This window comes from Rhipicephalus sanguineus, chromosome 5, assembly GCF_013339695.2.
Source record: "Rhipicephalus sanguineus isolate Rsan-2018 chromosome 5, BIME_Rsan_1.4, whole genome shotgun sequence".
In the NCBI taxonomy this organism is placed as follows: Eukaryota; Metazoa; Arthropoda; class Arachnida; order Ixodida; family Ixodidae; genus Rhipicephalus; species Rhipicephalus sanguineus.
Genome location: NC_051180.1, coordinates 49,008,201 through 49,026,169, shown reverse-complemented (window position 1 = coordinate 49,026,169; position 17,969 = coordinate 49,008,201). Strand labels below are relative to the sequence as shown.

General features: G+C 49.3%; 1 protein-coding gene across 1 annotated transcript in view; it reads left to right on the top strand.

The window, feature by feature from the left end:
- Nucleotides 1-14,060, top strand: part of LOC125758593 (uncharacterized) — a 54,007-nt gene extending 39,947 nt beyond the window's left edge. Inside the window, exon 2 of the mRNA XM_049415930.1 lies at nucleotides 13,610-14,060. Within this exon, the coding sequence (XP_049271887.1) occupies nucleotides 13,665-14,060 (396 nt within the window). The 5' untranslated portion in view covers nucleotides 13,610-13,664. The remainder of the gene's footprint in view (nucleotides 1-13,609) is intronic.
- Nucleotides 14,061-17,969: the final 3,909 nt, after the last annotated feature.

The following is a 17,969-nucleotide window of genomic DNA, read 5'->3' as shown; positions in this document are numbered from 1 at the left end:
GGGAGGTTAGCCACTTCTTAGACCGGCTGGCTACCATGCAATAGGGAAAGAAGAAAGGGGAATACAACAGGACAGAAAAGGGACTACGCGTAATACCATATGACTCATTTCTTTCTGATTATTTACAAGTGCGTGTTAATGGGGCTCATGCTCCCTCTTAATACTACGGGATAACGCCAAGGCGCAGGCGCCACTTAGTGGTCGCTTAATGATACGGTGGTTTGGTAATACGGTGATACGGTAATATGGTAATGGCACGGTGATTTCCCACAAGACCTTGCAGATCTACGGCGGGTTCTCTTTATCAACCCTCAAGCGTTCCTTCGAGGGGTGGGGAAGGCGGGGACGGGGGGAGCGGTACACTTGTGCCTGTGATGAACAGCGCAGTTCGTTGACGCAGCTGCGGACGCTGGCCTGCAGCATTCCCAACAGAGTAGACCCGGGTGTTTTGTGCCGCAGAAGAAGCCGCGCGGCCATCGATCGGCGGTTAAAACCGGCCCACCACAACGCGTTCGGATGCCTTTGTGCCGAGCTTGTCCTGTTCAGCAGGCCTGATCCGCTTCGTGCGGCCCTGCCCGGTCCCTCGACAGCTCATCCTTCGGAAACTCGGCGCGCCGGACCCCGTCCCTATCGATACCTTCGCCAGATTATTTCTTCCACAGTACAGTGCCGTTTTTATCTCCACACTTCGTGGGAAGATTGGTAGAGTAGTTTGGTGATCGAACACAAAAAAGAAAGATTGTGCAGAAACAGCTGAGGATTATTCTCAGTGTCCCAAAGGGGGCGAGTGTTTTTGAAAAGCTATTCGCTGTGCTAGAGATATGGTGCGCTGCGCGCGTGTTTTTCTTTTAGTGAGGATATTTCATCAAGTAAAGTGGTAGAGAAAAGAACAGTTAACCAACACAAGCGTAAGAGTAGTGTAGGAAGGAAAACGGGAGAGAGGAAAGACAGGGATGTTAACCAGTTTGGCATAAACGGTATGCTACCCTGTACAGGGGGAAGGGATGGGGGAGATCGAAGAAGAGTAAAGAAAGAGCGAAAGAGAGGCGAACACACACGCACACACTTATGTGTGTGCGTAAGGGTAGTGGAGTCGCTCGCTGGATTTCAAGCAAGACGGACGTGCCGGCCGCGATGTCCTGGATTACTCCTCGTACCTCTCGCTGATCGGCGCCCCGTGACGGTCGCCTCGCCCGCTATGCCGTGCGCCGCTCATCGTCGGGGCCTTCGCCGCTTCGTCGATGTTGTGCACCGTGCCTCTGGCTGTGTTCGTTGTCCCGTCCCTGAACTCCCGTGATCGTCTCCCACATCTTTCCTGTCCTCTTTTCTGTTCTTTGGATGGATGGCTCTATCACTTCTTTCTCTATTTTTTTCCTACTATTCTTTCATTCCCTCCTTACCCCCACCCCTACAAGGCACTGCGCCGTGTCGCCTGAAGGCAGACAGAAATTAGGTGCCTTTTTCCTTTCCTCAATAATCGCAGAAGAAAGGGTAGTGTAGCTGGCTATACGCATATATAAGGTAACTCGTAATGTGTCCGTTCGAAGGCAGAAGACACAATGTATCTTTCGAAGGCAAAAGGCAGAATGTATCTGGCAAGGCACGTTGACGCAAGACATACACAACTCGCAAAACAAGGAGTTTGTAATGTGTGCCGTCTCCAGCGCGGTGAGGGGAGGGGGTATAGGTTATTGTTTGGAAAATGAAGGTGGCTCTGTCATCTACGGCCTATTAAAGCACACAGCTCAGCGCCACGAGGAAGGAAGTAGAGGATTAGAGGAACAGGAGAGAGAGAGCAGGCTTAAAGCAACTTGCGGAGCGGCCGTCCGCACGTTTACAACCACCTTCGACTAAGCGACGGGATCAGTCTTGGCTCTCGCATAGCCATGGATAAGCCATAGTTTATTCCATGGTTGTGGACCTGCTCCTCTGGGTCTATTACACGACCCACAAGACAGTACATTACAGAGTGTGCATGATCGGCTCCCTTGTAATTATACATTACCCGGAATCATCCAGTACTTTACTCCTGCGAGAAACCGAACTAACCTGATGTTTTAAACCAAAAATCACGTTATAAAACTATGAGTTTATAAGGGTAAGGCTACATTCACAAGGAAACACCTAGACGGTCGGACACCGTAATGATACCGCGAGACACGATGAACTGTTTGTAGCGAATCCACGACAGTCTGAATCTTCTGATAACCGATACAGTACTTTTATTACACCAGCCGTGTCAGAATGATTGCTCTATCCGAATTACCCGCGAAGTAACCCCAGGGTAACGCTGTATATGGGAGAGGTTCGGCCCACGCAGTGGTCCGAGGAGGGCCCATTTGATTCGAGTGGAATCGCGGTTAGCCCCCGCCGGTCTGGAGAAGTCAAATAAACACGCGCCGCAAAGCACCCACCCCCCTACATCCGTGAACAGCGCTGACTTGACCGCCAGCTATGCCGCGAAACGGCCGAGTGAACGACGTGGACAGAGCGTGCGGGAAGCAATCGTGGTACAATTCTCCCTCGCCGCCCCTCGCTTCCAGTTCTCCAGCATGGCACGCGCGGAGCGCGCAAATGCGCATCCGAAATGCGACGTGCCTCGCATCAGCCGTCGCATTCGTATGAAGTGGTAGGGTCTGGTCGTCTCTATAGAATGGGGGCCGAATTCGCAAAGCTTGTCGCTGTTCAATGCTTTCCTTTTCGCCATTTGCCAGCCACTTTTTAATAATATGCAGGAGCAGCAGGATTGTTTCATAAGAACAATATAATATAATAATGCCAGATGTTTTGCGTTGGAGAACCACGATATTATTATGAAACACGCCGCAGTGGGAACGTTCATCGTGGCATGACGTCCATACTAGGTATATCTGATCGATCAAAAACTTTCCTATTGTATTTTCTTGTAATTATAGCTACTAATAATTATGATGCAATTGCGCTTAGTATTACACTCAGGAAAAAAGAAATAACCAACAAAAAAAACATGGTTGATCCCCCTGTCAAAGCAATCGATATAACACGAAAGTGAAACGTCTCCTCGCAGAGGTATTTGAATGTTGATTATTCATTGATATACGAGAGCTTGCACAATGTCTATTGTTGTTTGGCAGCTATTGCACCGCTTGATGTGAACCGGGATGTGGACGCACCCACGTTGACGCCTGGTGGCACATCCCCATCCCGACGACTAACGTCCTAGAACATGATTAAACCTCTGTGGCAGGTTAGTAGTTAGCATACACACAGACACAGCATATGGTGAATCCCGGGCAAATATGGCTTCAACATGCACATAATAAACACTAACTCGACATGCACTCTTTCAAAGCCTAGTCAGTTGAAGATCGAAACGGGAAAGTGTGCGCTTCCTAGAAGTCGGAGCCAGAGCACTCGAAGCTGTAGGCGTGTCACCCCCGGTGTGTCACCTCCTGGCCACGCCACTGATCGTGGTCTCCGACATTGGCTCCGGCAACGGGCCGTTGCTAATGTTTCTCAGGCCGTTCAATTCGCACGGGGAGAGCGTAATCAGAGAAAGCGGTGTGACCGCCTTAGAAGAGCGTGCCTTATTAGACGCTGAGCTTCTTTACTGAGCTTGGGCTAAGGTCGCCATCCCGCGGAATGTTAAATAATTACGAGAAAGATCACACCACGGCCGGGCTAGAAACGCGACGGGAAACGCGACGCGCGTCTGGCCGTGATTCCTCACTGTTCGAGCGGGAACGCGGTGTGACAGCCAGGCGAGCGTCGCAGAGCTATTTTGTCATATGGATGGACGCCATGAGCGAGGCTTGGGCTAAAGTCGCCACCTCTCGGTGTAGGGCGTTGGCAAAATTACACTTCTTTTGGAAATGCGCTCAATGAGACGGCCGTAGCAACGGTGCAACGGCGCGTTGCCGAAGCTAATCGTGAGGCCATGCATCACTTCCCTCTACCACTCCCAGACGGTGACACCACCCCGCAAACCAAAAGCATTGTGAGAAGAAAGTGTGAGAGATAAAAGGCGCGTTCGTGAAGTCTCCTGCATGTGTGACCGTGGTATGGTGACTAACCGTGGCGTAGTGGTTAGAGCGTCCGTCACCCATCGTCGCGGACCGAGAAGGACCGAGAACTTTCTTTTCCTTTGCCATCTGATCGTGTGCATTTTGCTGACGTATTTCCGTGACGGAAATGCATCATGAAAGTCGTGGTGGACCCCAGCATAAAAGACTTTCATGTTAAAAACAGCAAAACGTAGGCGTCGTTCCTCAGTGTTGTTCCTTCAGTGTAACACTAAGCGCAATACAATCCCAAACTCCACTACCCGCCATGGTCATCTAGGGGTCATGGTGCTCGACTGCTGACCCGGAAGTCGCGGGATCGAATCCCGGCTGCGGCGGCCGCGTTTCCATTAAGGCAAAGTGCTAGAAGTCCGTGTACTTAGATTTAGGTGCACGTTAAAGGTGGTCGAAATTTCCGGAGCCCTGCACTGCGGCGTCCCTCGTAATCATATCATGGTTTTGCGACGTAAAAACCCAATAATTGTTATTATTACGAACGTTCAGCAACTAGCTTTGTTCATTCCTTTAATAAGTATTAATGGTTAGTTCAACATGTCACAGCGCCTCTCGAAAGCACAATTACGTTCAACATCCCGCTTCATTGGATGAAGAAGTGCGCCAGAAAAGAATTCATCTCTAATGCCTGCACCGACTCAACTCACTTCCCCTAACTCTGCTCGCAAGAAGCGAACTGCGCAGTGCTGCGGCACACCATTTTAGCATCTCCTTCTCGTTCTCACTCTCTCACTCGTACTTGCGCTCAAGTTCTCCTCGTTCTCACAAGCTTCCTCGGTGCTCGGCTCGGGAAATCGATTCGCATCCGTTGCTCTCTCGGCGCTCTGACTGTCGCAGCCGCCCGGGTTGCTTCTTTCCCGAATCGACGCCGTCAGACTCGGCAAGCTGCTCAAATTTTCAGCAGCGCCGTTGGTGCGAGCGAACCGTGCCGATTGCCCGCGTCGTGGAACGCGATTGGCGTCCACACGCCAGCGAACGTTGTCGACGTATTGGAGGCTCCCTTCTTGCCTGTTCACCGCTCTCGGAGTACATATAGGGAGTTCGATTCGACAGCGTCGACTACAGCCCTTAAAGTGCACACAAAAAACGCAAAGTCAGACAAGAGACTTGCAAAGCTTGTCGGCCTCCCCCGTGGCTTTATTTGCTCTTTTTCATTCATTCATTCATTCATTCATTCATTCATTCATTCATTCATTCATTCATTCATTCATTCATTCATTCATTCATTCGCAAATATCTTTGACAACATGAAGGCACCCAGCGCGGTGTACGAGCTGGCGCCTTGTTGTGCGTTCCGAAAAGCGAATCGCTATTCAGTAGGTGCGTTACTTGTTTCTTTCTTTCTTTCTTTCTTTCTTTCTTTCTTTCTTTCTTTCTTTCTTTCTTTCTTTCTTTCTTTCTTTCTTTCTTTCTTTCTTTCTTTCTTTCTTTCTTTCTTTCTTTCTTTCTTTCTTTCTTTCTTCTTTCTTTCTTTCTTTCTTCTTTCTTTCTTTCTTTCTTTCTTTCACTACAGAGCTCGTCATGTCGTCAGGATCGATGGCTATTCCTGAATTTACCAAGTCGCTGGATCTGTACTATTTCACAAAATAGCGCCGTCTTCGATCTCTGTTTATATACATCCACTACAGTGCATGTGAAATTCCGAGATTCTGTCGGCACAAAGTTGTACATACACATCAAAATATATGCTCCCGAACTCATGCATTAGGACAGCGATCCGTGTGAGTGACTTATCTTCCACGGCACGTCACCGCACATGAATTCGCGGGGCCTTTCACGCGGACAAGATCGGCGCAAAAAGAAACTGATTGCGCATACCGACATTCGCGACATGTGTGTCTGCATTTCGTTCATCAGTCAAGGGCCGCTACCCTTGGCGCTTACAGCTCGTGAATGAATGAGTAAACAACTTCGACAACATCACGGGAAGTGCGTGCGGAGGACCAACTGCTGAATGCGGAATGCAAAGGCACTTTAGTTCCAGAAAAAAAAAGTACATTAGTGGATCTGAAAAAACGCAAGTCGGGGGTCAATTTGGAGTGGCAAACTGCCCCGTGCACGACCGCATTTTGCATGGCATCATTTGGAAGGAGAACGTGGACTGGCTTTTCTCTGGGGAAGATGAAAAATAAAAGATGCTTCTTATTCGATCCTGGTGAAGCCAAGCCAAGGCTCAATTTGTAGCGGCGAAATGCATGAACAGGACTGCATTCCGTTTGCGACCATACAAGTGAACGCGTTCACTATGCCACCCCAAATGTTATTACCTCATCGTGCAGGAAAGAACCGCTGGCACCAATCACGCCTTATTTCTACAGTCAGCGCCACTAAAAAAGCAGGAGATTGCTAAAAAAACATGGCTGATCCCTCTGTCATAGAAATCGGTATAACACGAAAGTAAAAGGTGTCTTCACAGACGTAGTTGAGCGTTTGTTGTGCATTGTTTCGCCCCGAGGACGAAGGAATGAATGCTATAACAACAAGTTGTAGTGTCACGCGAAGAACGGCAAGCAGCTTGAAACTTCCAACGCGTTGCTCAAGCAGAAAGGACGCACGGAACTAACATACACAGGATGAGCGCGAACTAATAACTAACGCAGCTCGACAGTTAAAGCGCGCTGGTCAAATACAAATGAGGACGCACGAAACGAACGCACAAGTATACACAGAATGAGCGCGAACTGTCACAGTTGTAACATTTGTTTGTGAGCAGCGCGCTCCTTTCGCAAAAGCGGCCGCTGCAGTGAGCGAAATGACCTTCGCGCTCTCTCTATCTTGAACGCAAACTTGCGGTGAGAGCGCAAGACGTACAAGATAAGCGCGCGCGCAGGAGCGACCACTCCCTGTAGAGACACACGCTCATCTCAACGCGGGGGGCGACGACATTTAAAGCACGCTCTTCTAGAGTCATTGTATATGCTACCTTTAGGTAGCAGAGTAGCGCATAGGTCCGGCTAGCAACCACAGCTATGCGGTGAAGTCGCGCTTCGTTTTTGCGGGCGACATGCCTACTGTGTCGCCGATTAACCTGTCTGGCGTGTAGAAGACCGGCGATAAACATTGGCTGTTGATGGCTAGTGTTAATTCAGTGCGCTGCAGTGGCGGCGTCGAGAAATAAAAAAATTGGCCCAAGCGGCAGCTTCTCCGCAATGCATGGTTGCTAGCGGCGTTGGAAGACAGATGCGCAACTCTGCTACCTAAAGGTAGCATATACAGTAACTCTACGCTCTTCGAGCCCTTCGCGCCATCTCGCTAGTAATAACGAAAACACGCTGATGTACCCTGATCTCTGAGTACCGCCACTGGCAAATGGTGCATATAAATAGCACGCTGTTAGTGTGATGAAGAACGTGCCGTTTGCGGCGGAGTCGTTTTGCGCTGCGCGCTGGGGATCGCGAGGTCGCAAGTTCGATTCCAGGTGTCGGAACTTTTTCTTTTTGTTTTTTCTTTGCCATATGTTAGTCTTTATGTTTTACACCGTCATATCCGTGACGGAAATGCGTCAGTGAAGCCGTGGTGGACCCCGGCATAAAGCACTTTCGTGTTAAAAAACAATTTCTGTCATAGCGATCCCAATGACGTTATGCTTGAGCACACTCTTCATCGAACACTAAATATCAACCTACTCTATTCCGTAACAACAATGAGGCGGAGAAGTGGGAAGAGCTATCGTTCACAAATGAATAGAACAATCGTGCGAATGAACCTTTCCTTCTGCTACTTGTCGATTGTCACAGTCGTACGCAGTCTGCGCGACTGCGCATTCAAAATCAAGTCTAGATCGCCGTCTCGTGTGCGAGACTGTGACCGCCCTCGCGCATTTTATCAAACTGGATATTGCATTTGCGTGAGACTTCTCTGTTCAGAACACGCATTCGGGCCAAATAATGTAAGTGCACCGGTGCAACGATGCACTGAGTACTGAGTTAAGTTGGCAGTGTGACGCTAACGCGACGCAACATTAATAGCCGCGTTAGGCGCTTCGCTTTAACTGTTCACACCGCGCTATAGCAAAATGAGGAGGCAAAATGGCGCGACGTAGCTACGAAGCAGGAACAACGCCTCGTGCAAACAAGGCCAGTCATAATGATGTTGTGAGGACGAAAGCCAGCAGTAGCGCATACTGGCGTGTGCAATAGGAGACCCAAGTGAAACGTTGACAATGCATTGGCAATTCTATTATTCGTTTTGGCAACTGCACATACTTCATGTCCCTCAGTAGTTTGTAAAGTTCCACGTGTAGTCCGTAAATATGCCGTTGATATAGAGGGACAGCACGACAACGGCGGCACCAACGGCGCTAACGCGCACAGAATGCACATAGAACTGGTCTTTCAATAATTAACCAAATACTATTGAGAACAGGCCACCACGCGCCCTGCATTTTCGCTACATCGTATTTTGCTCGTTATTCGTAGCAAAGCGAAGTATGAAAAGCCGAGAATAGGAGATGAGTATTGCTATCACGTCACAATTACTCAGATCAGAAGAAAGCGAAACTATATGAATAAACATGTTTCAGTATCTCTTCTCATTCACTCATTCATATTCCTCTCACTGAAATCGTCTGAGGAACCATAGAAGACCGACATCGTTCAACATATTCAAAAAATTTTATTAAGGAAGGCACGTAAGCTCTTTCATATAGCGCCTGAGAGACCGGAGGTGAGAATATTAAACCATCGTCCGACGGATCATATTGGACACCAATATTTCCCATAAACGAGAGGTAAAGCAAAAGCAAATGACAGACAGAAAAAAAAATGATAAAGTGGTCCTCGGACAGCAGAGCGCTATAAGAAACTGTGACTGCCATTAATCATTTTTCTTCCCTCGTTCCTAACAGTATAACCGAGTATTATTATGCCGTGCACCGGTAGGTCTTCTTTATTTATACATATCGTCCTTTGCACGTCGTTCGTGCCCAGTGCACCTTATTTCGCACCGCGCGTGCGCAGAGGCGGTTATCGGTTCTCCGTCATTTCGCGCCGGGCACGGCTGCTGCGGCAGTTTTTGGCAATCAGTCTTGCGACACTCATTAGACGAGAGCCCTTTCCCCCTCTTTGCACCGCCTTCCGAGACAGCCGCTCGGCGAAGCTGTCCGCGCGCAGCCACTTCGTCACTCCTGGCGACGGACTTGTACGGCGCGGCGACGTGGTCGTCCATTCCCAGTTTATCACAGCCGCCACTTGCACGGCGCTCCCGCCTACACGAAGAAGCAACAAAGCGAACCCTCCGGCGCGCCATAAGAAAGGAAACGTGGATGGGAAGTCTGGCGCTTGCGTCCCGAGCTCGCCAGCAGTGACCAACCTATATGCTGAGACGTCAGTGAAGCTTCCTGACGCGGTGGCACAAGACAGAGAGAGAGACAGAATGAAGAATGGCTTGCAAGGATGTTACTGAGACTTTGTCCAGTTTTCTATCCTGTACGTGAGGTGGATAACGGAGGAGTAAGAGAGAGAGGATGCGTGAGTCTAGATGATTCGCAAGCATGGTGCAGAGCATCTACGATCAGGCACTTTAGTATGCCACCTTCAAGTACTGCAGAAGAGATCGCATGGCTTTACACACAGATGAGCTGCGAGGCCAGGCTCAGAATATATTTTCTTCTTCGTTGGTTGATGCAGCGTACACGGGAAGGGGACGAAGAATTAAGAAGCACAGAACAGGCGCTCTCCTGTGCTGTACAGCGCCTGTCCTGTGCTTCTTAATTCTTCCTCCTCGTCCCGTGTGCGCTGCATCAACCAGTGACAAACGCATACCAACTAGCTCAAGTTTCCATTCATATGCAGTATATTTCCTTCTGTTAAAGACCGATCATCAAGTCTTCTCTTCTCAAGGCGCACTGACCAGTCTGGGCGTTTTTTATCAATACGCGAGCATCGTAACAGGAGGTAATCGATGTCCACTGCACATCGGCACGTAGAACGCATAGATGAATGCAATATACGTGAGACTTGGTGAAGGCTAGCACAAATCCACAGCCGACAAGACAGTGTTGCGTCACACTGTGAATTACTGCTTGTTAACGGAGCTGTAATGAGAGACTGAGGCTCTATATGTGCAATATTTTTCAAGGAATGATTGCAACAACAGTCCTGTAAGCTACCAGAATGATAAATAATAAACTTATAGGATTTCATGCCATTTCTTACGAGCATGTCTCACGTGCAAATAGGGAACAAAAAATAAAAACAGGCTCAGCAGCGAAGAGTCAACTAATGCGCTGGCCGCTTCATTACAACATCACCCTTCGTCTAACGTACCAAACAGAGTCCTGCTGAAAGAATCTTTGTGTAAGCAATGCTCAAGGTTTGCATTCACTTGAAAGTTCTTGTGCATTTTGTGTCCATTACAAACCTTGGTAGCAGAGAAGGGTACGTTCTTGCACTGTCTAAGAACAAAAAGCCCGCATGAACGATTCTAACACTGACAGATGTCATTCTATGTTGTGAACGCTACTGCACCTGAGTGTATGTCTTGTTTCTATCCTTTTCTTGCTTTCCTTATTTTTAGTCCCGTCCCCCATCCGCACTCAAGAGAGGAAAGGCCGATCACTGCTGTGATTAACTTCAATTTATTTCACCTATCTCCACCTCTCTCTCTCTCTCTCGCTCTCATATGCGTACAAGATGGCAAATTCATCCCAACCTCTATGTCCTGCCAGAGGCCTTAAAGTGTCTGCATTCTTCTAGGTTTCTTGTGGTAAGCTTTGTCACAATACAAAGCTGCTTAACAGTGAACCATGTTTACCGTGCACGAAAAGATGTTTCTGAGGTCAAGTTTTAGACGGAATCCCGTCAGGTAAGGAAAATAACATGGACGAGAAAACACACGGCGCCGACCAAAGTAAAGATTATTTGTAACAAAGACGTTAATAAAAAAAGTCCACAGTTTCGCCGCAAGGGCGAAACAATGAATGCGATAGCAGAAAACTAATGCTATACGAAGTGAGGCTCTCCAATGGATACTGTCAGTTTGAACAGCGCTCCTGTTGCAAAGGCGGCGAAGCAGCGAAGGAAACTAGCGTGCTTCAAGTGTCAAGCTGTGACACTTGATAGTTCGCGCTCATCTTCTGTGTGTTCGTTTAGCGGCGTCCCTTGAGCTCGAGTGACTTTCGTACGCTCCGTAACATGACGCGGACACACGGTGAAAGCTCGAAACATTTCTTCCCTCACCACGAAAAAACGCGCGGCAGACCAGCGGAAGGGCAAGGTTCTCACTGCGCAAATATAAGCGAGCAAGCTCGCCGACGACCTTTAAATGCGCCCTTCGCGCTCCTCGCGCCATCTCTCTGGTAATGAAGAAACGCTTATAACCGCCTGCCGTCTCTGAGTCCTGCCAGCGGTAAAGGGTACGTATATAACGCTCGCCGTTAGGTACGTGAAGGATCTGCGCTTTCTGGCGTAGTGGTTAGCGCAACGCGCTACGGAACGAGAGGTCGCTGGTTCGATTCCGCGCTTCGGAAGCATTTTTCTCAATTATTTTTCTTTGGGACTTATATATATATATATTGTGCATGACGACGGCGACGGCAAAATCCAGCCGAGACTGTCCATATAATTGCTATCGAAATAAAATTCGGCAGATCCCACGTACCGTGGGAGTCGATGTTATGCGAAGCATGTGGCGGGTAGGTGACTGTGGCGTAAATTTTTTTACTGAGCGACGCGTTACAAAATGACGCTAAAGATTTGTATATATTTTATACGCACACATATATATATATGTTGAAGAGCTGCATATGTGATATAAGCAGTTGTTTACGGTTGGGTAACGCTGCCAATGACAACGTGGGTATTACCAACACCAGAAGCGGTAAGCTGATATGTAGTGTTTATACGTGTCCCGAGAACGCACGTGCTTTTCACGAACACGTGTGCATGTGCAAGAAGTTTTTTACAGTTCTTGAACAAGGGCATCATCACCGTGATCAGTGAGCACCAGCAGCTGGTCATGACTTGTTATAGGATCCGGTCGTGATCGTGGTGAAGAGGGTCCATGTGTATTGAAGTACGTGGTATAGTAGAGCTGTTGGAATTCGTGGATGCCTCGGTCATTTCGTCGACAAATTGTCTGTCGACAGAGCCGGCGACATGTCAGAACCTGAAGCCACCTTTCGCGTTGGTGAGGCATAGGCCATCGAGGCTGGTAGGCCTGGATAGTGCTACGTAGACCAACATCAGTGGATGATGTTTGTCCTATTCGTAGACTACTGGGCGTATGTGGCCTACGTAGCCTACTATACAAATGGCTGTCAATCAATCTGACCTCATCTTCGGTCAGCATGAGGCCATCGCCCAGCCTCTTAAGAAATGAAGAGGACACTTCATCGTTCTGGTGGACGAAGTGCACTTTACGATGCGGTGATGTGGATAACATATGTAACTTTCGTTAATGTATTCCTCCGGGGTCGAGCAATTCTTCAATATAGCTTGCTGAATCATAGGAATACAAACGTAATGTTTATTAGACTGCTATAACATAGTAGCCAACACTGGACTACAGACTCAATCTGATATGACGCCCGTATCGTAGGGGTACACATCGTAGGAGTATCATGTAGTGTTTATTGCTTTCTTGTATAATTAGATAGCCAGCACCACAACCACAATTGACGTTGCACCGATATTGCGCCTGCGTAGGTTCTTATCCAAACCAATTTATAGACCTGTCGTGGCTCAGTCGTAGAATACCTGATTGCCACGCAGAATGCTTGGGTTCGATTCCTGCTGGGATCCTAATTTTCATTATTTCCATTCGTTGAGTCAACGCTGCCGATGTTGGTTTTACTTAACTCTCTAGCATTTAAGTTACCAGTGTCTGTTCTAGCCGTTCCTGGGTAGACAAACTGTCAATCACCTGTGGCGCATACCCGTACACCTAGGCCCGTGGTAAACGGGTATGTGCCACACGTGTCTAGTGGAAAGGGTTTGACGACGTACGCGACAGGATTTTAACGTTATTTATGTCATGACCCGGCAGTCATATTCGTCAAATCCTCTTACCCTCCCATGCAAATTTTGGTCTACACCAAGTTAAGGAGGCGATCATGAGAGCACCCAGACGTAGGCGGCTAGATAGATAGATAGATAGATAGATAGATAGATACGTAGATAGAAACGCTCAAAGTGGCAGAGGTTCGCTAAGAAAGCTTCGCATTTAAAAGCCTAAACGCCATATTTTTTATACGAATACATTTTCACTTTGATCTCCACTGTGTGTACCCTCGTCCATATTGTTCTGAGGCTTCGAACGTGATGTTACAATGATCCGCGATACTAGGAAAACCTGTAATATTAGAGGAAATTCGATGTTACAGGCAGATTCCGATGTTGCAGGCATATGCCTGTTGCCCATAACTGCATGCTTAGCATTAAATGAGTCGCATGAAGATTTTCGCATTGTTCAGCTTTGAGACAACCAGGGTTGCTGGGTTATGCCCCTTTCGATCAACTTTGCAAGAGCCAGCCTCAGAGTCTTTCTTCGCAACGTTGAATCACCACAGCGCGTGCGTGCTCGGCGAACTCATCTCGTCTTTCTCGGTGCTGCAGGGCAGCGGGCCAGCGCGGCGGGCGATGCCGTCGGGGCCCTGAGGAGCGTCGTTCGATGGGCCGCCGCCGCCTGCTCTGCGCCTGGCTCCTGCTGGCGGGCCAGCTGGCGGCCTGGCCCCAGGCCGTCCAGCCCTCCTCGACCACCAGCGCCTCCGCGCCGCACCACCCGCGCTGGTCCGACGCCGTGCTCAGCCTGGTGCGCCGAGGCCGGAACGTGTCGGCCGCTCTGCAGCTCGTGCACGAGTCACAGCACTGGACCGCGTGCAGCCGCGTCTCACTCGCGCCGCTGGGCGTGCGGCCCAACGCGCGCGCCACCACCTCGCCGCTCCTGGAGCGCCAGGCGCAGGTGGCCGTGCGCACGGCCAACCTGCTGACCTCGCTCTCGCGCGGCTGCAGAACGACACCGAGCTGGTGTACGGCGAGGACCTCTACTACACGCTGGCGCGCATGAACGTGCTCAGCGAGGACGGCGTGCTGGGCAGCGGCCTGCTGGTGGTGCCCCGGGGCCGCGAGGCGCCCGTGCTGAGCGTGTTCGCGTACGCGTCCCCTTCCGGGGGCCTCGCCTTCCACCGAAACTACTCGTACGAGGCGGACTCGGTGGACCAGTGCGCGTGGTTCGCCCGCCTCGCCGGCGCCAACTACACGGCGTGGCTGCTGCGGCGCTACGGCACCAGCGTGCTCGACGTGGCCAGCGGGCTGCAGGTGGCCGCCCGCGACGGACTGTGGACGGCGCCGTACTTCGACTGCGCCGTCACCGACGCCTGGGTGGCCACGTTCGCGCTGCCCTTCCTCGGCGTGCGCAGGGACAACTCGCTCGTGTTCAGGTGAGAGGGGGCGGCTGTGCCCAGCAGCATACCGTCAACCTGTTTGCTATATTTCTCTTTAAAATACAACGTGCAAAATGCTTGGATCACTTAGGCGTGGATCGAGTTCAACATATGCAATTTATAAGCACCCCGAATAACTTCAGCTCATGGGAATGGCTCTACAATAATAAAGGAAATGTCATTCTGTCCACAATCCGAAGCATTGACGCGATATTGCTGGTATGTCTTGCGCACTTTCACCTGCCTTATATCGCTTGGAATAAACGTTTGTACATACGGAAGCAGCAGTCTGCTGCGAGAGAGAATATTTTATTGATGTTGTAGGTGTCACTTGCCGGTGGTTGAGCTGCTTTTCTTTCTTCACGCTCAGACACATGCCCTACAACAGAGTGACCCGCTACATTTGACTAGGACATATGCACCTATTGAATATGTGTTGCCGTTGGGGGCGGTAACCGCTGAACAAACCCTGGGAAGCCAACTAACAAGCCTGGTCTGCAGGCTCTGCGAGCCGCTGTAGCCTGCGGGCCTTCGAGGAGGGTCTCCGCCCGCGATGAACCACTATTTTATTTAATAAATATAATTTACCTATTTTGTCTTTTTTTACAATTTTTCGCTGTATTGATTAAGATTATGTCATCCCGGTGAAAAATATTAAATGTACCAGACAAGGGAGAAAGAGAGAGAAAGCTAGCTAAGCATTTGGCTAACCAAGAAGCATTCTAGGGCAGCGCGAAATCGCGTTCAGCTATTACTGTGCAAAAGTCCCGAAGAGCCTCAGTGAATTTGTTTGTGTTCTTAACTATTCATCAGCGCGGACCTTGTTATCACGTCTCAGCCTATGTTACTTTTTTATCTTTTTCTCCACTTCTCTGGAGTAGCATCTCAATCATACTACCAATCTAATCACTTCAGTTCTCATTATCTCATCGCGATTGTTATTGATTACTTGCAGTAGCTATCAGCCCTGCCACACACTAGTTCGACATTTTGTGGTTTATTAAAGATAAAATATACGAGAAAATGTACGTATTGTGTGAAAGAGTCATCTAATTCGCTGTTGTTCTGAGTGCATCAATACCCACTTTACAAGTAACAAGCTTAGTTATAGTTCAGGTTTGAAAAGAACTGCTAATAAAAGCTGCCTTAATCAGTGAGCTATCGAATCTAAACGGAAACAAAAGATAGAGCTTGTTGGAACGAGCTGGTGACTAGAACAAAAGCCTTGCACAAGAGCGCACTCCACCAGATATCAAGAACGTACCGGCGCGCGGCTATGGATTATTTCTGCGAGGGCTACGATCTTTCTGTCATCCCCATCGCAGCGCAAATGGCTTCCAAACGACAGGCCGCTACAAAAAGAAAACCTTTGTGCACGAGGGACGGCGCGTCGAAAATGCTACGGGAAGCGGCGTCTGGGCGGCCGAAAAAATGAATGAACAGTAAAAAGAGGTTAAAGAAAGACACTGTCAAAGGGCTAGCAGATCAGCGCGATAACACGACGCGAAGAAAGGAGGCAGACAAGAATATAGAACATAAAAGAAAGAGAAGGACAAAAGGTATGAAACTAACGCCACGTTGAAACCCCCAGTTCCCGCTTCCTCATCGATGTTGCGTGCAGGGTGCTCTGAGCTGACCGTTTTGTCAGCAGCGCTTGGCTCTGGGCGCAAAAAGACGTCGTTCTGTCGCCGTAGCGGTTGACTTCTTGAGAAGACACTGACCTCCTGGTGTCTTGCAAGGTTCTAACGAATGAGTGAGCGACGGGCATTCGCAAGTTGAAATGTCGCGAACGTGCCCAGATGGTTGAGAGAAAACACAATGGAAGACAGACTGGTACACTCGTTCAATCTTTCCCCTGACATTAAGTGCTTAATCTGCGGCATCCGAGCAGCTGCATGCAATTGGTTCGCTGAGGCAACGTGGCGCGTTGATGCTGCTTGGCTGTAGATCTTAGAGTGTCACGTAGGCGTCGGCTGCACCCTCCCTTTTGTGTGTACGTGCGGGTGTGAGTACGTGACTGTGTGTGAGTGTATGTGTGCCCGTACGTACGTACGTAGGTGTGTGTGTGTGCTCTCTACACAGCTCCTGCTAGTAAGCACAAAGAGAGGACAGACGAGGAAACAGATTGTCAAAATAAGAAAGAGAGACCAGGCGTACATCGAAAGAAGGGCTGCTTTGGTGAAGTGGGGGTGTTCGGCGGAAGTCCATTACGCTGGGACCGTTATTAGGGAGGCCGCCATCGGTGGCCGCGTTATTAGCGAGCGCCAATTGGGCTCTAATGCTGTGCACGGGGACGAGCGGTGGCGCCGTCTTGCGGCCGGACACAGAAGGAAAAGGAACAACGCTGACGGGTTGCAAGGCGGGCGTAGAGGGGCAGCACTGGCAGCCAGCGGGTCTCCATCCAAAGCCACAAGAATCGTGCTTGCGCTCCGGTATCTCTACATGACCACCGGCCCTATGAGCTAGACAGAAAAAAAGGAGCGGGGGAATGATAAAAAGCCTTTTGATCTTTTTATCGCGGTCTCTGGTAGGAGTTGCGTGGGGCCACGGAGCACGACGCGAAGTTGAAAAGTAGCAACTGTGGAAACGGAAGATTACAATCCGATTCAGTCCATCAAAGTAGAACTTAGGTATACTTAGTTTTCTTTCCTGAACTAACGATTTTGACTGCTAATAGGCGTTTATCCTATGTTCCCCATAGCACGCACTGAAGGATAATATACTGTCACGTGGCCTCAGCAGTGAAGAAGGCTCCAGCAGGACTCGGAAATACGGACCTCTTTATGTGGGCAAACTTCTGCCCGGAAACTGAAAGGTCAAAGTACAAAAAATTCAAGCTGTACACTGATAGCGGCGAGAACAGCGTCGGCCGTCGATTAACTGACCATCAGTAGAACGCGTCCTTTTTATACATCATGCAATCACCAAACCTTCCAGCGTTATCGCTGGAGCTCGCGTAAGCTCTCGAATAAACGTGACTATTCGGGTCCTGCGCATAAACTTAGAATGATATCAAACAATCGCGAAGCTTCGCAAACATTGCGGCGTGGTATGCGTCGAACATATCTAACAGTTTTTGTGGGTGAAACCCAAGTAAATGAAAATAAAGCAATAAACAGGCGTGGCATTATGATAACCTCCTGGGCACTGAATGAGAGTGCACAGACTTTAGGAGTGGCCGTCGGAGCCGCAACTGTCGGTGGAGGCGAGAGACAGTTCCATGCCACCGCTTACGACACTTCATTAAACGACACTGCATAGAGAGTCATTTGACGCACGGCTCGCGAAGTGTGACGCGTAAGTCATGCTTGCTGCGTCTGTGCCGTTCTGTCGCTTTAAATATCAAATACGACACCTGCTGCTCGACTGTCTTAAGCACAACACGCACAGACAAGGAATTAGAGCAGTAATACGGCGTTTAAACATAGTGTATTACACTGAATCCATCGCGTAGTGCTACTTCAGCCGTGAAAATGACGCGCAGGTTGATTGATTGACCGACCGACCGACCGACCGATTGATTGATTGATTGA